Raw genomic sequence first — 21,737 nt, 5'->3', positions numbered from 1 at the left:
AGGTCACATCGCGGAGACAGAACAACGCGTCCTGTCCCGTGTGTCCACCAGAACATTACAGAACCACTTGAGAGCAGCAGGAGCAGCAGGAATGGCGTCCAGTCATTAAACCTCCTTAGCGACAGGGGTTCCTTTTTGGCATGCTGTTTAGCAAAAGTCTGAGAAACTGGCACAAAATGCATTGGTCGGACGGAAGCAGGTTCCTCCTCTATATCCCAAAAGGACGCCAGGATTTGAAGGCTCGTGAAGTTTCGGGACAATCCTTTGTAAGTGGAACATCCAGCCAAATCAACTTCAGAAACTAAAAGCAGACTCCTTCAACACTAGCATGAGCTGAAAAAGATAAAACCAGCATATTTTGTTAACTGACATCTGCAAATCCAGAGCGAACTGGTTTGACTTAAATCTGCCTTTACAATTTCCAACCTGTCAAATATGAGACAGAATAGGATTCACAAGCGAGCACGTAGCGACTTCTTTCAACAATGTAGATGGTAATGTGTATCTGTTCATATATCATTTCACATATATGGCAATGACAATTAATAAAACTACACAATTTGAACAAAAAAACTCACTTTTAAAAGCTATCACACTTTCAGTCGAAAACCTTTTCTCACTCGTTAATGATCTGAATGTAACATGCCTGGTTACAGAAAGTGATCAAAGAGTAGTAAACAGAAATTATGCATAAGTAATATGTATTAAGTAAAATATCGCGAGTCAGAGAACAAAGGAATCAAGTCGCTGGATTTTATAAGTTTGATTGCAACATAGCAACAAGAGAGAATTTATTGAATATATTGTCGTTAGTTGAAAAAAATAACAGTCAGAAATATTCAAACTATATAACAGCAGCCTTTAAATAATTGATACTGGACATCATGAGCATCGATCCACGCAATTTGGGTACGATGACATACATCAACCAAGTCAGCGAGTCTGACAACCTCATCCCGTTAGTCGCCTCTTACGACAAGCAGGTATTCATAGTCAGTCTTCAGCGGTTAACCATCTATAGCCTACGTGACTGCGATCGTTAAATCATGCTGAGGATCCTCTCATCACACTGCCTGAGTCCAGTCATCAATACCCGAGGTCCAGTCATCCTTACACCAATATCCAGTCACGCTTTCCGCTTCAAAGGCCATTGATCTCCTATTGCAATGCACACTGCCTCCCATGTAGGTTTTTAAATCGAATTTCGATATAACATTGAATATATAAAGGTAAAGTTTGTTTTGAAATGGAACAACAGGAAAATACACCAATGTCTGGCGATGAAAGTAAGCGATATATGTGGGAAGAACATTTATTTTAAAGAAATCAAACACAACAGTTTGCAAGAGTGAGCACTTACTAGCACCCCCCTTTTTTCGAAAAAAAATCTTTATTTCTGTATAAATTACCACCAAAGACAATAAATAGATCTTAATTGTGCACCCCCCCCCTCCCCCCTTTAAAAAAAAGCTGTATCCGCCTGTGGTAATCGTGGCTGCTTGTACGGCCCCAGGCTGCCAACAATAACACACACAGCAGAAGAGCTGAAAGAAGGTGGGAAGTGCTGTGATGAACAGTTTTCTTTGAAGTATATTATGTAACTTGATACATATGTACGTCTGTATCTACATGAGGGCTTTGGTTTCACACAATCTACATGTACCACAAGACGGACGCAATGGCATATGATGTAGCATGATATCCACTCAACACAAGTATATATCTACAGGGGCTAGATAATGATAAATATATCGCAGGATCTATGATTTACTTTGTACCTATATGTAGGTACATAATGAAATGCCATGTATTAAGCATATGTTGGTATATCATCCCGCATGAAACACACTTCAAACAAAACTTAGGCTTTTCTCACTATGGAGATCTGTAACGAAGTAGCACGCGTTGTGTGAAGGCTCGTTCCTCGTGTCTCTGCTCTTCCTCAGAGATATTTGCAGCACATCAGGTAATATGCCCGGTGTAGTTAATTTCACCTGGAAGTAAAAGACAGAATGAACTTATGACATACTAACCAGCAACTTTATAGGATTTGTCCTTTTCAAGTATCTTTCTATGTACACTACCTACCTTCTTTAGTGTAGCCCTTGGCGGTGTGATCAGTGCAGCATGTTTTGCATATGTTTTTTACGGGTGTCACCGGTGGGCAGGATAAGCTCATCTTTGCGTGAACAACCTGTGTCATCACTACTTGAGTTGTGATTCATAAACACATGCTTATGACACAGTCGGAATTGTACAATGGACTGTGCTAAAATGAAGATTTTATTATTTTTTATAATCATTGTATACAGGACAATATTATTAAGTGTTGCTGCACACACGATTACTCTGTTGTGATGCGATAATGCCACGAAATAAGCACAATCCTCAAGCGCTGGAAGAATTGTGCAGCTGGTATTCGAGACTCGTGCTGTTTACTACTGAAATGTAACATAGTGCTCCATATCCTGGTCTGTCAAAGGTAATTGTGTGTTATTTGGTATAAAGGAAAACGTGCATAGCTTTGTCACTCGTGGTGAAGCGACACGCTTTATATAATGTATAAATAGACAATAGTATTTTTTTGTTTAGAGTGAATGTAAATAATATTTCCTCACTGATACGTCGCCATGGCTGACCGCACGTGACCTGGACGGAAGATATCCTGCTACCACTGTTGCGATGTTAACCTCACAGCGAATCAATGAGTCACATGCATGACGTTGGAGGATTATGTAGGAAGTATTAATTGTTCATAGAAAGCTGTTGATACGCAACCTTACTGTTTTACATTGTACCCCTAGATTCATCAAAACCATGTCGCCTTACATACATGCATAGAACACGTATCTCATGAAGTCTCACGGCCCTACGTCTCGTCAGACAAGGATATGATGTATCTGAGGATATGTGATAGGGCAAATAAGTGACAGCAGGATATTGAAAACTTAACACGTTGCTTGTTGAGAGGAGAAATGTGTCTATTAATAATCAAGTTGTTTGAATCGAAAATGTCGACCCCCACGGGCCACCATTTAAAAATTTAGTCCGGACCTTTCCTCGAAGCCATGGGCGGCCATCTAGCCTAGCTGCTTATGTTAATTTGATACTTGTATATAACTGAACATTGGTCAATCTGTTTACCCAGTAAACGAAGATCAGTATCTCCTCAATTAAACACACGGTGCGCTGATCCAGGTGGATAACTTTCTCATCTCTGTTGGAATAATATGTTTTAATGCACAACCACGCCCGCTGTCCATTTCAAGGCTTTTTGAACGATGGAGTTTGCATGTGGCTTTTCCTGTGTTTTGAAACATCTTTGTAAATATAACTGATGATAGATATTTAGGTAAGGTTGAATTAATATACTATATTTATATGAGTCTGCCTAAATGTATATGGCATGCTGAAGTTGTATTCCACCGATTCACGCCAAACGTACACATGTATAACCTCATGAAAACCGTTGGGCAAATATACAACAAAGCATAGCATCGGAGTTGGTGGAATCAACCGCCCAACTATCAACCGTCAACTGTAATATTCAGAGTCAACTATAATATTCAGAGTAAGAAGCATGACGAAACGACACGATCATGCAATTTATCATTAACTTGACTGGGGGTGATTATATTATGCTGCAGTGCAATATCGCCTGGACAGTAAAGTAACACCAGGTGTGAAATTCACCATACAGTAATCAGATTAGATTATTAAATACCTTAAAAACAACCAGTCTTGGAAATGAGCACCAGTCAGCACAGCATGGTATGCTTTTGATAATTATTTAGTCGGATAACACTCAGTTTACAAATTAGTTGTAGTCGGGTAGATATACAAACAAGCAAAGTCAGTATGTATAAGAACAGTCACTCAGACAATAATCAACTATTACATAACTCTCAGGATATGTATCTTTAGTAGTTTATAGTATTTATGGGATTTAAAAGAGAAGCTTTCTCTCAGCGTATCAACCACAGCGTATCAACAACTGTTGAATCTCACCAGCTCACCAGGCTGTTTGCAGACTGCAGACCATCATGTGAATGTTTCATCTCACCTCCCTGTATCTCGTCACAGATTCCTGCCCACCTGGACAGTTTGGAGACTCCTGCAGCTACTCTTGCAACTGTGGGACACCATGTAACGAGACAACAGGTGCTTGTTCTGGTGACTGTGACACTGGATGGAGGAAGGCAGGGGGCCTCTGCCAGAAACGTCAGTTCCACATACGTTTTACATTTCTGTGGAAAACACCTCTTGGAACAACTAATTGTAATAGGGTTATATTTATATAACATCCATATACAATACATTTGTAATACAAAAGACTGAGTGAGTTGGGTTTTAGTTTTCATTAATTTACCTTATCAACAGTAGAGCTTTTGACTTTCATCATGCATGTAAACCCACGTTAACTTGATATGCATGTCAAAGTAGACACTATTTATGGATTACAACTTCTTTGATTACCGTAAAGACGACGTTTCGGTATAGATTCTCATACCGTTTTCAAGCAAAGATTTTATAACGTTGTCAAGCAAGACTGATATACAAGTAATGTAATAAGTAACAAGATATTTTCACAACGACATGACTCGCCTAATGTCGTCATCCTCAGTAAATGCATGTACTGCGATCTGTATGAAAGTTTGTGTGTGAGATGGTTAATGTACTACACAGAAAACATTGCACTGAACAAGGCAGCATCAACAACATCTGGTCAACTTCGCAACTGGTCCCCATCAAAGGCTGTGGACGGAGACAATAACATAAATGGTGAGAGTGGAACCTGTTTCCACGCTTATAGATCTCCGTCAGACTGGACAGTGGATCTGGGCCGGGACTACCAGCTGTATGACATCAGAATCTACAGCAGAAGTATTTGTAGGTATCCAGGCATCATGATCTATGGGAGAGTGATGCTAATCTGATTGTCAGAATAGTTATATGTAGATTGTATTGTACTCTCCATAGACTTCTAATCTTTTATCACAATGTATTCAAAATCACAATGTACACAAAGAAATAATATATTGATAATTATGTTACACATAAAGTAACACAATAATAGAAACACATTTATCAACATGTATAAATACTCTACATCAATTAATCAGCTTTTGCGCACATTCAGTCTTATGTTTAAGAACACAATTACGTAGTCAACAAAAGACAAACAGACACCCAAATATGTGCAATAGGCTGGTAATGTTCTATCTATCCAGAATAACCATATTACAGGACATAATTTACTTTCACACTTGTGACCAAACTATAGCAATTAACGATGAATACACATACAAATTATCTTATTATAGTGTAGTATCATGGCGTGACCTTTCCGCGACATCGAATTGAGACGCATGGTCACAGTCACTGCTCACTCACTGGAGACATCATAGAGATGGAAATGAAATAACTTTAACCACCACAGAGTAGCATTATGTGGCACATGTAGAGTACAAATGGGACAACTTTGAACTTGCCAGAAATATTGAGCTGGGCCTGGAGTTTCGAAACGATCTCAGCTACGATTAATCCTAACAACTTACGTTCAAAGATAAGATAACTTAAGTTTAAGATAACATACAAGTTCGAAACTATCGCAAACCTGTCGCAGATTGCATAAAGATACGATAGCTAGAATAGGTCTTCAGCAACCCATGCTTGCCGTAAAAGGCGACTATGCTTGTCGTTAGAAGTGACTGACGGGATCTGGTGGTCAGGCTCGCTGACTTGGTTGATGGAAGTCATCGACCCCAATTGCGTAGATCGATGCTCATGATATCATTCACTGGATTTTCTGGTCCAGACTCGATTATTTACAGACCGCCGTCATATAGCTGGAATATTCTGAGTGCGGCGTAAAGAAAACAATCAATCAACCAACCAACCAACCAACCAATCAACCAACAAATCAAAGCCGCTGACGATAACAACAACATGGATAAGTGACACGGAATTCGCGATCACATTGTCTGTTTACACTGTTTAACACACAGCTTTATGAGTGAAATTCTATACAATCCTACATATGTCCTACGTTGAAGTTGATGTTTGGTTCTTATGACAAAAGATGCCACGACCACCCGAATACAAATCGCACTCGTGTGCTATGCAAAGACATTTTTCAACCCAATAAATGTTATGATCAATAAGTGTAGTGTTACGACACTATAGCTATTAGAATTGAAATAATAATTTATGTGAACACATTGCGTACAAAGTCAAGGATGAACGTAAGGGACGTTATTCTAAATGACAATGTCAAGACGAGACAGCAGGCGTTCAGCATTTAAGATGCGTGCTCAAGTCTGATGTTATGTGGTGTATACTGGGTCTATCTAGATCCATAAGTCTGTTCAAAACTTAAAAGTGACCATAATTTTCGTTCGCAAAGAGAGATAATTTAGGAATTGTCAAGTTTTGTTGTCTCATGAAACACGCCACAAGTTAACGTGAACATACATATACTGAACCGCAAGAGAAACGTCACCATGGATAGATACATGTATATGAGAAACCTTATGTGTCCAAACACTGTAAACATACTTTGGGACATATTAAAAAGATGAAACTTGGCAAAACTGATCATCAAGGATGAAATTCAAGTGTCAAATGTTCTTAAAGTGAAATATAACACTAGTCTCTAAGAAAATGGCATCACAAGTCAGCATCTCGTGTGTCAGCCATGTGCATTGATGACTGCCGTGCAACGTCGATACGTGGGATGGATGAGGCGGTTGATGAAGGCTATAGGCACTTGAGCCCACACTCTGATGAACGCCTGACGCAGTTCAGCTGCAGTTGTCGGCCTTGGTCGGACGTCATTCAGACGTCTGAGAAGAGTACTCTGCTCTACTGCTGATGGCGCCAATGCTTGTGCTGTGTTGCCAACTGAAGACGGTTCCGGCGATGACTTGGTGTCAGAATGGGTCCTCGGCGTGGCCTGTGACAGTGGAGGTGACTGCTCGTCAATCGTCGACGCATGGTGTCTGCACTAATGTGTCGCTAGTGTGTCCCCATGGTCTGTCGGGCAGTTTCCGCAGCAGTAACAAAGCGATCTTGAAGATGCTATCGCACAATCTGACGGTCCTGACGTCGGGTAGTGACCCTTGGTCCTCCACTACGTAGTCGGTCATCTGTAGTGTTGGTGGTCTGGTACCGTTGCTGGAGCCTGTATATGGTCCTTACGTGGACTTGAAATGCATTGGCTACTTGTCGGGCGGTTTGTCCAGCTTGCAATCGTCCAAGGGCTTGGTGTCGCTGATTTCTTGTCAATCTTGGCATTTGGTAGCAATTCAATAACGAATGAATGTTATCCGATCTAGATGGATTTTTATAGGGCAAGAAATGGAAGAATGTGCATTTCAATTTGCACGGAACTCACGTGCATCGGGGTAGCATGGCCATTGCCGTGATGCGCTGGGGCGATCGGTTTTATTGTCATCTGCTTTGTTTTTTTAGCATTAAATTTCATTTTTCCGGACAAGGTAATGTTAAATTTTAGAAACTTTGACAAAAATTACCCAGATATTTAAATGACAACTTTTCATGCAATGTTACTTGGGTGACCTTTTCTTTAGCGGTTCAGTATATAATTATATTATAATGTACCCTTTTTCTAACATTTTAAATTAAATAGAGCTAATAAGCTGATATGTCTAGTTACATTTAAATCTGGCCGAGGAGCGTAATACACTGTAAATTTGTCAAATCGTAGTTCGATGATGTTTGGCTTGTCTGACAGCATTGTCGAGGATCATTTACTAATATTTGTCCGACGCCCCTATACTTTACAACGATTTTATTGTCTGAATGGTGTCAAGTATATATATGTTAAAACTAATTTACATAAAACGGGTAGATGTACACTTAAATATTAAATAGACCAAAATCAATTATTATTTCATATTGGTTTATTGAATGCAAAATTCAAACATTATTGTTTTGAAAATTTCTATTTTATATTAATCGGTAAATTTCATAAATAAACGGATGTTGTGCCCTTAACCCTACAATGGTCTTAAGGCTACAATATTTATGAGGGGCGGAGCTTATGTGACCACGTCACACTTGTTTCGAACGCACTGCATCCCACCTGAACACGGAAGTGCATCGGACTGCAGTATACAACATATACGCCGGCACTCCATTGTTTACGGTACAATCATTATAACCTAAACAAACCTGTAACTTCTTTGTTAAATAAGGAAACGATCATATTAATGAATCCATGTAAAATGAACAAAGCGAATTGTATATTACAAAGTGGTGTAGAAAGATTGTGTATTTATCAGGCAAGAATGTTACAGTAGGACATGTAATCTCCTAGATTGTCCGTTTTCTTTTTGTCATTTGCTCTTTAAAACTAAATACTCGAAACATGTGCTGAATATATTAAGAATAAAATAAAATTTAAAAGGTATATGAAAGTATTTTTTCTATATTTTTTCACACCAGTACGTCATAACAACACTGTTGTTGAGGTGCTGTGTGTTGAAGCATTTTGCCAAAACGAACATAAAACCGCAATCTGAACGAAGACATACTTAAGAAGCGTTTAGTTTAAGTGTCCTAAATAGTAATTATGTTTGTTTGTTTACTTGTTTTTCGGCGCACTCAGCAATATTTAAGCCGCATTACGGCGGCCTGTAAATAATAGACTCTGGGGCAGACAATCCAGTAATTACCATCATGAACATGTATCTAAACCATTTGGATACGATGACAAGCATCAACCAAGTAAGCGAGCCTGACCAACCGATCCTGCCGGTCGTCTCTTACGATAAGCATTGGATGCTGAATATTCTCACCAGAAATGTTTACTTTGCCTGAATACAAATATAAATAGTAGTGAATATAGTCCCCATCTAGACATTATATAGAGTAGTGATGTTTTATTAGCGATGAAGAAGGACCCTAAGGTATTATAAATCTTACTTATGTTTTATTAGGGATGAAGATAGACACCATAGGCATGATAAATAGCAGTGATGTTTTATTGGGCCTAACATAGACCCCCATAGGCATTATAAACTTTAGCGATGTTTGATTGAGGGTGTAGAGCAAACCCCATAGGCATATATAGTAGTGATGTTTTATTGGTGATGAAGTAAGACCCCAAAGGCATTATAACTTGTAGTGATGTTTTATTGAGGATGAAGATAGACCTCGTAGGCATTATCCAAAGCAGTGTGATGTTTTGTTGGAATGAAGATAGGCCACATAGGCATTAGAAAAAACACTTATGTTTTTATTTCCAATAAAAACGAACCCCATAGGCAATAAGCATAATGGTGATGCTTTGTTATGGGTGAAGATATATCCCACAGGTATTACTAGTTTTAGTCGGGATGAAGATAAACCCCACAGTCATTATATATAATAGTGATGTTGTATTGTGGACAAAGATAGACCAAGTAGGCATTATAAAAAGTACTGATGTTTTATTGGGATACAGCTATACACCAATGGCATTATAAATAGTCCTAATGTTTCACTGGTGATAAAGATAGCCCCATAGCAATGATGTTTTATTGGGGGTGACGATAGACCCAAAAGGCGTTATAAATAGTAGTTATGTTTTTGGGGGATGAAGATTCACCACACAGGCTTTATAAATAGTAGTGATGTTATATTGGGATGAAGGGAGACCCCGCAGGCATTAGCAATAGCAGTGATGTTTTAATAGGGATGAAGGGAGACGCTATAGGCAACGTAAATAGTAGTGTTGTTTTGTTGGGATGAAGATAGACCAATTAGGAATTAGAAAAAAAACACTGATGTTATATCTTGAATGAAAACGAACACCACAGACAATATACACACCAGTTATGTTTTGTTAGAGATGAAGATAGATCCCATAGGCATTATCAATAACACTGATGTTTATTTCGGGATGAAGATAGACCCCACAGGCGTTATGAATAGTAGTGTTGTTTTATTAGGATGAAGGGGGACCCCCAAAGCTATTATAAATAATAGGAATGTTTTATCAGGGATGAAGATAGACATCGTAGGCATTATACAAACTAGTGATGTTTTTGTTGGGATGAAAATAGATCACATACATATATGCATTAGAAAACGTAAAGATGTTTTATTTCGAATGAATATTCACCCCACAGGCAATATACATACCTGTGACGATTTGTTAGGGATAAAGATAGATCCCATCGATAATATAAGCAGCATTGGTGATGAAGATAGACTCCATAGGCATTACAAATAGTAGTGCTGTGTTCTTGGGATGAAGATAGACACCATAGCCATTATTTATAATAGTGATGTTTTATCGGGTTGCAGATGGACCCTATAGGCATTATAAATATTACTAATGGTTTATTGGGGATGAAGATAGACCTCGTAGGCATTATACATACTAGTGATGTTTTGTTGGGATGAATATTGACCACATATGCATTAGTAAAAGCACTTATGTTTTCTTTCGAATGAATATGGACCCAACAGGCAATATACCTACTGGTGATGTTTTATTTTTGATGAAGATAGACACCATAGGCATTATAAATAGTAGTGATGTGTTCTTGGTGATGAAGGTAGTCCCATAGCCATTATTAAAAATAGTGATGTTTTATCGGGATGAAGATAGGCCCCATAGGCATCATAAATAGCACTGTTGTTTTATTCGTGATGAAGATGGACCCCATAAGCATTATAGATAATAGTGATTTGTTTTTGGTGATGAAGATAGAAGTCATAGGCATTATAAATAGTAGTGATGTGTTATTGGTGATGAAGAAAGACCCCATAGCCATTATAAATAGCAAGGATGTTTTATTGGGGATGAAGATTGACCCAGTGGGCATTATAATTAGTAGTGATGTGTTATCGGTGATGAAGATAGACCCCATAGGCATTATTAATAATAATTATGTTTTATCGGGATGAATATAGACCCCACAGGCATTATAAATAATAGTCATGATTTATTTGGATGGTGGTGTGTAAATGAGTGATAAATGTGCCAGTTACCCTTCCCAACCTCACAATCTCTGTCTCTCACTCACTCTCACTCGCTCTCTCACACTCACTCTTACTCTCTCACACTCTTCCTCACTCTCTATCACTCTCACTCTCACTCTCTCTCACTCTCGCTCTCTCTTACTCTCGCTCACCCTCTCCCTCACTCTCTCTCTCCCTCACTCTCTATCACTATCACGCTCACTCTCTCTCCCTCGCTCTCTCTCACTCACTCACTCTCACTCTCTCTCCCTCACTCTCTATCACTCTCACGCTCATTCTCTCTCACTCGCTCCCTCACTCTGACTCACTCACTCTGACTCTCTCTCTCACTCTTACTCACTCTCTCTCAATCTCTCTCCTTCTCCCTCACTCTCTCTACGGTTTTTAATATCAAATAATATAATATTAATTTTATACCAGTCAAATCACTGCAAGAATGGGCTGCACACATTGTTTCCATATGCACGTGGGAATTTAACTCGGGTCCGTTGTTTGACTTTCAACCATACAACACTACAGTATCTATGTAAATTAGTACAGGACAATAAAGGGGGCATGTATGAATATTGGCTGTGACATGAAATGAAGATGTTATTAACACTAGAATTTACATTCATGGGGATTGCACTAAATTATGCATGTTCAAATGGGAAGAAAGAAAAACATGCTCTGCTCTTATTCGTATGGAGGAACTAAATACTTTTATGAAATTTTTGATAATGAAAAACTTACATTCGCTTAGAGTTTCCAAGACCAAATATGATCTATTGGACATTCATACAGTGTTTATGTATCTGCCTATGATTAAACATGATCATGGTAATCATGTCAATGTGGAAACTGTCTGTGAAGCTGTGTAGACATCCACTGACTCAAGGTATAAGTTGTTCCTGTATTCAGATATGGTGTAGAGCAGCAAATGGCACCATGCAACACAAAGAAACTTATGCAGATAGTTTAGTTTAAAATGACAAAAGAAATTGTTTTCAGTTAGGACATTTTATTCCTCAAACACAAAGAAACCTTTATATATTTTACATAAGAAATTATCATCAGGCTGTAAACAATCAGGTCTCGACCAAACAAAACAATTATATATGATGTAATATTACGGTACTACAGATCAAGGTACAAAGACATGTACTGATGAAGTCACTGAGTCGAAACCACCGAATCAATTAAGCCTCTGACACCATGCATTGGTTCCTGGGGGCCTATTCTAAAGCAGGTAACATACAACAATATTCAGTTTTAGTGCCAGAAGTTTGGTCAACACAATCCATTTATTTCTAAGAAAAAAAGTACTCTGATTTTGTGAAACATTATAAACAAGTGTGATCAGAAGATGACAAATCCCCCTGGCCCCCACAAACGAAAAAGAACAAATCATTCGACTGTTACATTAAGTCCAACAAGATGAGAGAACTTCTATCTAATCTGTCTGTATAAACGTTATTGAACTATCAAAACATTACCAAGGAAATGTGATTCTATGCCAGGTACACACCACTACGAACAAAATGAAACCTTTGACATGGAAACAGAAAAAAATATAAATTCAAGTTGACAGTTGACAACCTGATCTTTGTGCCAGCATAGTTTCAAGAAAGAGTAGCTATAGTTTTAGAGATATGGTCCGGAAAGACACACCACTATGAACAGAGTCGAAAACAAACTTGTTGCCATGGAAACATGAAAACAAATTCTAAATAGCAAAAGGCTTCAGCCCTTGAAAAATGTTGAATAGTGTTTTAGTTCTATTCCGGAAATGACACCTACCTCCATTTCAGCTAAGTCTAACTTGTTTGTTAAATTTTGAAAACTTCCTTAATAGAGAAAGGCACAATTTCAGTCTTTGGTTAATAGATGTACCAGGTTTGGATGAAAATACATTCACAGATTTCAAGTTGTGCCCTGGAAATGACTCTTACCACACCTATTGAGAAAATGAAAATTGCCAAACATCTGCAAGTAGCCTAAGGTACCACTTCAGGGTCTTTTTGATATATGTGCAAAGTTTTGTTGAAAGATATAGAACGTTTTTTTCAGTTGTTGTGCACCATCCCCATCCCCTTAGGAGACTAAGTACAAAGTGTTTCCATGGAAATCGAGAAAAATATAAATGCCAAAAAATAGCAAATAGCAAAAGGCACAACTTCAAGATTTGTATGATATATCTACCAAATTTAAAGATTTCGAGTAAGGTAAGGCGTCAACTACATAGCCCCGCATTATATGCTGTGGGGATAAAAAGGGTAACAAGGTTTTGTAGAATCTACCACAAGACACACAAGAGATACTCATTGCACAATAAATTACACATAAAGAAGTTTCAGAGTAGTGAGACAAAGCAACAGTACCAACAGATTTGGTTGGCATTTTTGTGCAGTGATAATGATTCACTTACTGTGAACCCAAACACAAAATACATGCGGTTAATGAAACAGAGAAAAGGTAAGCTATATATAAGCTAAGGTTGCTATATACACTCAATGGTCATAGTATCGTGAAATATCCACATGTACAAATATATACCATCTCAACACAGATAGATAACTCATTGTATATCATGTGCCAAAATGGTATGACAATATGGCTGAAAAGGCAAGCAAATTGGAATGACATTGATACATATGCGTCAAATAAAAATATATGGACAGAAACAGTGCAAACATAGTTCTCATTTACAACCACAACAATAGTGTAAAGATATCAAAGTAATCGGTTTAAGTGACATCTCCCTTAAGATAGGATTTCAGCATAAGAAATAAAATGCAAAAAGTAGTAAACAAATGATGACATTTGTATTTCATATACTAAAATTGATTGGCTTCTCTGCATTCGCATGTGAAAGGCATAACTGCCAGGTCACAAGGGCTGACGAACGTTACACTTTCTTATACACAATCTACTAAGTGTGACAAGTCGGTTGTCACCAAACTCCACAACATAATCAACAACCAGGAAATGTCTCCTCATGACGATAAAATCCATATACCCATAAATAGTCTAGTTGACACAAATGTCCTGGCGCTGTATATAACTATGAAACAAAGTTCCACAGATCCTTTGATTTAAGTTATATCTTTATTCAACCACATGGAAAGTCAGAATGAATAGGTACATAGTCAGAAAAAAATGCGAACATTAGTAACCATTGAGTTCTAGATACTTTTTGTCATTAAACGATTTATCACGTGGCAACTACGGGTCGAGGTAGTCTTGTGGTAACACGGGTCCTAATCAGTGCCCACCCGACCCGCGTTACCCGCCCCAGCCCTAAAAGGAAGCCAACTAGAATGTCTAGAATGATTTGAAAAGTCCTAATTGCCTGATCCCTGGGCCTGATTAATTAGCTTTGTTCTAGGCCCCTTTTTTTATATATATTTATATTACAAGCATGATAACTCTTTTTCTTGGACAACATGTTAATTTACACCCTGGAATTTCATCAGGGCTCCTGAAAAAATAAATAGTTGCATCTTGTAGTTGACCAAGTTTTGCCACACGCAGAGATTACTTTGCTCTTGCATATAACAGGTAGAGCAAGATGTATAGTGTAAGTATGGAGCTTGGTGACAAGAGGTTTTTACTGTGTTGGGTAAGAGAGTAATAGCAACGACATGTCAGTGTTTCGATCAGGGCTACTGTGCATCACTGAATGTCCCGGAGATAGGCGAGTTGGGTTGACTGTGTAATTCGCGTTACTTTCGATCTGTCCGGGCTCGCAGATACAGTACAGCACAATCTTCAAAGACACATAAACTACATGTTTTATACCTGATGTGCAGAGTGTGAGTAAAACATCGTATCACGCAATGACAGCCGAGACAGCGAGCGTTCGTTAGACGTCAACTAGCTTTGCGGAAGATAGTGTCACGTGCATACATAAGCCACGCCCACTCATGAATATTGTAGACTAAAGACCATTGTAGGTTTAAGGGCACAATAAACGTTTTCTGCGAACATATATTGGAATGTGAATATTGGACAATGTTCATGATCAAACTATACATTTAAAGCCTGAATGAGCATGGAAACCCATTTATTATTTGATTTTTTTTCGATACAAATATCTGTTTTGCTGTCAAAATTTCAATAAGTTGTATATAATGGAATACATCAATATGTTCAAACTATGCTACTTTTTGACGACATTTAAAACCCGAACGAACATGGGAACTTATTTATTATTTGATTTTTCGAAACAAAAATCTGTGCCTAACTATTGCTGTCAAAATTTCAACAAATTGTTGTATTTAATGGAAAACATCAATATGACGTAAATCACCAGTTTTATAAAAATGCAATTGTTTAACAGACAGTTTTTAATCACGCAATTTCACTCAGTTGCGTGTTAAACAGTGTGACTCGTCTATGTGATTATGAATTCCGTGTCACTTCTCCATGTTGTTATTTTCAGCGTCTGGGAAATCCCCGTGACGACATTAAGAAAACACCCTGTTTTTTCAATCTCTAACACGAATGAGTTCTCTGTCAGAGTTACGATAGGTATCGTAGCTCTGTACGATCTGCGACAGGTTTACGACAGGTTCGAAAATCTATCTTATCTTACACTCAAGATATCTTATCTTTGAACGTAAGTTGTTAGGATTTATCTTAGCTAAGATCTTTTCGAAAATTTAGCCCCAGATTCCTGGGTAGGTCAGAAACAGTGACTTGTGTTCCGATTAAGACTGTGTGGCCGAGGGTGCTCTTACAGTCGGGTAGCTTCACGGGACAGCGTATATCTCTATCTGTGGTGGATAAAAATGATTGTCTGCATCTTTGATCTGCCATGATCGAATGATAGAATGTGAAATGTATGTGCCGAACTATAGAAACAAAATATAAGAAAATATAGCCCTTCATGTCATTTCGTTTGATTACATTACACAACCAACATATTTACAATCACATAGTTTTTGTTTGAATGTTGTGTTTTTGTTGAATCATAGTAAATTCGTGATAAACATGAGTTATTGTGTATATACATACACGGAACTCGTAAATGAATACGTCCTCTGAAGCAGTTTCAAGGATAAGGTAAATTAGGATAACTGAATATACAATTTTTCAATTTAAGAATCACAAATTTGCACAAAATATCGTTCATTTCATGATCATACATACAATTAAATACCATCAATGTGCTGTAAAGTGTAATCTTTGTTAGCGATCGGGAGTATTTATGTAATTCTAAATCCCACCTGCTCTGATACGTGCATTCGGGATTAAATGTGTCTGCTATTAGTTACGTTTTTCTTACACACAAAGGCCAAATGTCATATGAACATTATGTTGTGATCTCATGTATTAGCTATCAGCAACTTTATTAACACAATGTAATAGCCTGATATAGTTTGATACATAGCTTGTTTGTTTTACACCAGACTACTGGAGAAACGCGAACTCTACAATCTACCTGAACAACGACCCCTCTGCTATCTGCGCCACCCTCCCGAGTCCGTCCTCCACCCCCAACCCAACTGACGTAACCTGTAACGGTACCGGCAGAGACGTCACCATCAGGAACCCGGGGACAGGACTTAGATTCAATAACACACTCAACATATGTGAGGTGGAGATCTATGGTAAAACGTTTGTTGCATTAATAAGTACATGTCTATTCTCGTGTCAGCAGGGCCGTCGTGAAGCCTAGTGGTTAAAGCGTTCGCTCGTCACGCGGAAGACCTGGGTTCGATTCCCGACATGGGTACAATGTGTGAAGCCCATTTCTTTTGTCCCCCGCCGTGATATTGATGGACTATTGCTAATATCATACTCACTCACTCACTCGTGTGTCTAAATGCACTAATTTCAGATATATTCAGCCAAATTGATCACGTGGAACTTCAAACTGCGATGTTGTCCACACATGATCAAAATTGGAACTCCCTAACATATGAACTTAATTTCATTCTCCATCATACTTATTTGGATACTACATTGACAGTTGTAAACTCTTTATGAAACTTACACTCTGGTTCTGGGGCTGCAATGGTGAAAACACAACATAGGTGGATGTACTTAACCCTGTAGTGTGCCCTTTAGTACAAGATATAGACATTATCTAGAAAAGAGCTAAAAATGGAGATTCATCATTATTGTGAACAACAGCCCTCAAAGTTTGATTTTTTAACTTGTAGCCATATGGCTGCAAGTACTTTTTCCCAGGTAGCCACTTGTAATATTAACAACACAAGCCAACGGTTAGGTAGCAAAAACCTTTTAAAATAATCTTTTATCAAATAACAATATAATTCGTATACAATTCATAACAGTAGGCTTGAACATCTGTGAGGTGGAAATCTATGGTAAAACGTTTGTTTCATCAACATGTTTATGTCTATTCTTTAGTCTACACAATTATATCTAATCACTTAAATTGCTCTCGTTGATCCCTCATACTGCGAGTCCACGCACTATCACAGTTGATATTACCCAACAGAGAAACTTCTCCTTTGTACCTTGTTTATACTACTTTGACAAATGTTATTTCTTCATGGAACTTACAATCTGGCCTGGTGTTGCAATGGCAACAAAACACCACAGCAGGATGAACTTGATCATGTAGTGTGACCGACCTCTTTAGCATAAGATTTATACTATATCTATGAGGCTAAAATGGAGATGTCTATTTTAAATGCAAATGCTAAGAATATGTTTTTAAGTTCCCCGTGTGCAACGCTGTTGTCCATAAAAAAAAAATGCTCGACAGCTAACATTATTTTAAAAGGCTTAGGTCAATGTGTGCACAGGTGTGTTTGTACATGTACGTATTGCCAGCGGTCAATAAATAGAACGTTTTCTTCACACATCACTTTTAAAAAAACCGTCTCACCGTCCTCTTCGGGTCTTGCAAAAAAATACCCAGGAAATATGTTTTGTATGTAGCCTATGCTAATCACAACTGTGCATGCATGATGCCCATGCAAGTTGTGTCTCCTTGTGTTTGGTCCTGTGGAGTTTTCACATGCTCGTGTAATGCTATTTTTAAACTGTGCTGGATTGTGACTGATCCTTTGATAACTACGATGATTACATTTTGTTTCGTACTGTATTTTAAATATGATCTGTGATTAAACTCACAAAACTAAGAAGAGAAAACTGGGAACTAGAAACTGTATGTGGATGTACAGGTATGTACAGGAGGTGAGTAGAATGTTGCAAGTCCATGTAGCTGATTAAAGTTTGATATCAGATTGGCTAAAGAGGCGCAACAAAGTTTGAGACTAACATGACGCAGAAACCTGAGTAAGTCAATGTAAAAACGTCTCCATAAATGAATATATGGAAAAAAGGAATATCTATAAAGTGTGTGGTAGAATGTTTACAGTGGAAAATAGATTGAAATGTGTGCCATTGTTTCCGAAAGTACTGCAGACCTCTATTAACCAGTTTAGTCATTCCTGAGAATAATAGAGCTATACATACAACTGACCAAGTCAGCTATATTTAGATAGGACTCATTTCCCGGAGTTCAACCATTGCAATGTTCTGATAGTTTCCTTTTACTTAAGCATACAATATGAATATATATATCCTTGATGTACACCTTCGTTTTAATCAAGGAATGCCCGAACGCATTATGCACATCTTCATAATTTCCTTACTCTTCCCACCTGTGCCCCTCCCTCTCACAACCGCCTCCATGGTGTAGTGGATTACAGTATCGGGCCAGGGAGCAGTAGGCCGGTGTTTCGATCCCCTGGCAGCATTATTTGAAAAAAACCGCCCTCCTCGGGCTCAGCAGTAAGGAGATAAAGCAAGGGAGTCAATATAATGTGTCTTAGTGGAGTAGCCCTTTTTAACTGCAAGATGGTATCTCCGTTGGCTACAATTATAAAAACGGCATACACCCGGGAAAGTACAAGCAGCCAAACACACAAGTACATGCGCATCGCTAAAAGAGTGAAATAATCTTATGACATGACATTCAACCCCATTTCGCCTCTCCCTTCTCTTAAAACAGTCGTATGCACTAACCTTGTCTTAATGCAACAGACTGCAGTCCAGGAATCTACGGGGTGAACTGTAACAGGTTCTGTCACTGCCTGAATTCAACTTGTGATCGCTGGACTGGATTGTGTCCTGGAGACTGTAGACCTGGATGGCAGGGACAGAGGTGTGATACAGGTGAGAAGGGCTTACTGGCAGGTTTGGCTGTCTCAATCAGTGGTCCTGGCCTGTGGAAGAATCGCATTGTAGAAACGAAAACAGGCCCTCTTGTACAACGGACCATGAGATAAGGTGATATTAAAGTAAAGGCATAACTATAGGCGTGCGCTATGGATGTCGTATGTCATATGGGTTCTTGATTTTCCCCTTTTTGTTGAACCGACCTCCCACCACGTTTTACAAATCAAAAGCTTCACAACAGTCTTTTATATGCAACTTACATGATCTAGGTCCTGTCTATATTTTACAGCTTGCAACAATACCAGTTTTGGTACAAACTGTAATAAATCATGTGCTGAGCGGAAGTGTGCAGCTACAGATTCGTCATGTGACCATCACACTGGAGCATGTGACACAGGGTGTCTTCCTGGTTGGATAGATGTGGACTGCACACAAGGTGAAGACTGTTAAGGGTTTATTGGGATTTAAGGACTTTAATTACCTAGTCATGTCGGATGCAGAGAAAGAACACAGAGCACAATATATCAGTTATAACATGGAAGTAAGCCCTCTAATCAAGATGAAGAACATTTAAACATCTATGAAACGCCTGGTTATCTCTTCAGGGTATTTTTTCAGATTGTGTCAAAGGAACATATGGTGCAAACTGCAGGAGTCTTTGCTCTGAGAGACGTTGTGCAGGAAACTCATCATGTAATCACCTGACAGGGTCATGTGATTTTTGGTGTGAATTTGGATGGATGGGTGCTGACTGTAAAGATGGTGAGTCATTGAAATGAATGATAATTATACAAGTAAGGTGAATAAAAAAAAAATTGGTCCAAATACACTTTTCACTTTCTCTAGAATAGGTACATTAATCATTATAGGAAATATAAGTAATTTCATATCTCCGCCATCTTATTCCAGAATGTGATTCCAAACATTATGGATCGAACTGTCTCGGCACATGCTCCTCCAGACACTGTGTTGGGAATTCTTCCTGTAACTCAACAGGGAACTGTGACAGTGGATGTGAGACGGGATGGATACAAGCTGACTGTACAGGTAATCACATAATGTCACTCATGGCACTCAAAGGGCTGCTCACCATTTTATATCTTTGAATCGTTCTCAATATATTATGAAGGGCAATTTCTGCTACAAAATACGTTTTCATGTCTCACACGTTCATGATGTAAAAACGAAATAATGCCGCTCATGACACAAATAGATGGAAAACATGGCAATTACCTGTTAATAAACCTAAAATATGCAGAATGTTCGTTTGCGCAGCAGGCTTCGAAACTAGGTTTTAAAGGGAAGTAATTATGTATACTATCTTTGTTGTAAGTGACTTGTTGTTGACGCGAAAAGTAATTGATTGTGTGAGTAAATTAGCTGAATATAAGGATTTTTTTAAAAATCAGGGATGGAGATATGAATTTTTTTATTTTCATTCCAAAAATGGACAATGTATAAAGAAAGAAAACGGACTCTGCATGACACATGGTTTGTTCAATAAAGAAGTCAGGCAAGTGATATGTTATATGTATTCAAAGGAATGTTAGGAACAACTTGTAACGCGTACCAACGTGTCTCAAGTAACAAAAGGAAGTACTCAACTCAGTTTCACTATTACGAATATTTAATTATTACCGAAAAGAACAATTATTCAATTGCGAATACAATCTAGCAAACGAACATGCATGTGGCAAAACCAAAGAGATGTCTCTCACAAATACCCGACATGACAGAATACATCATGAGTATGAGACGTCCGTCCTGGACCAGTCTCAGCTCTCAAAAACAAAACCCTCCCCCAACTCTCACCCATGATATTCAGAACTCCTATCAATCAATCAATCAATGTTTTATTCCAACAAACCACCATAGGTGGTACAGGAACAATACAAATAAAGTTATAACATAAACAATAAATTGTAGCTATCACTTGGTAAGTTGTAGATTATAGTGTTGTACACATCTTCTGACAGCATTATTAATAATTCCTATAAATCTTGAGATATTTTTCACGATTAAGCAATTATTTGAGGTAAACAAAACTTTGAACTTTGCGAGATTCGGCCATTTACAAAGATAAATTGGAATATAATGTGATCTCATGGTATCAAAAAAGGAGCATTTAAATAAATAATGAAACTCGTCGGCTATCGCCGGTGAGCTTCATAGGTTACTATTTCTATTGATTCTGGGTATATTTTTTCCAGCGGCCTGTCTCTACCGGTAAAAAATGATTAATCGATGTCCGAAATGACATAATAGGTCGAGAGAAATAAACAGGTAGCAGGAGGTCTTTTTCAAACGACGGTAGATCTTTAAACAATTTATAGTAATTACCTTCTGAACTTTTATCTATATCATCCCTCCATTGTTGTATACAATGATCTTTAAGTACTGTTTCTACCATAGAGACAAGCCACTGTTTACAAACGCAACCAGGATTATCAAATACATAGGTCAAGCCACAGCTGTTTAAAATACTTTTTATGTGAGATATCCATACGTTACTATATTGAACAGCATTGAAAACGCACCAGCAATAAACCTTGAAATATTACAAAAACAACTTGAGCAATGGCCGATTTTGATTAGAACAG

At 38.1% G+C, this 21,737-nt stretch overlaps 1 protein-coding gene across 1 annotated transcript in view; it reads left to right on the top strand.

Moving 5' to 3' along the window:
* Window positions 1-21,737, top strand: part of LOC139478372 (uncharacterized) — a 72,344-nt gene that overhangs the window by 11,968 nt on the left and 38,639 nt on the right. The window contains exon 3 of the mRNA XM_071260808.1: window positions 4,084-4,221. Coding sequence (XP_071116909.1) covers window positions 4,084-4,221 — 138 coding nt within the window. The remainder of the gene's footprint in view (window positions 1-4,083; window positions 4,222-21,737) is intronic.

This window comes from Haliotis cracherodii, unplaced genomic scaffold (assembly GCF_022045235.1).
Source record: "Haliotis cracherodii isolate W230 unplaced genomic scaffold, xgHalCrac1.p SCAF_4, whole genome shotgun sequence".
Taxonomy (NCBI): Eukaryota; Metazoa; Mollusca; class Gastropoda; order Lepetellida; family Haliotidae; genus Haliotis; species Haliotis cracherodii.
The sequence above is the reverse complement of the archived record's forward strand: the minus strand, read 5'-3'. Positions and strand labels throughout refer to the sequence as shown.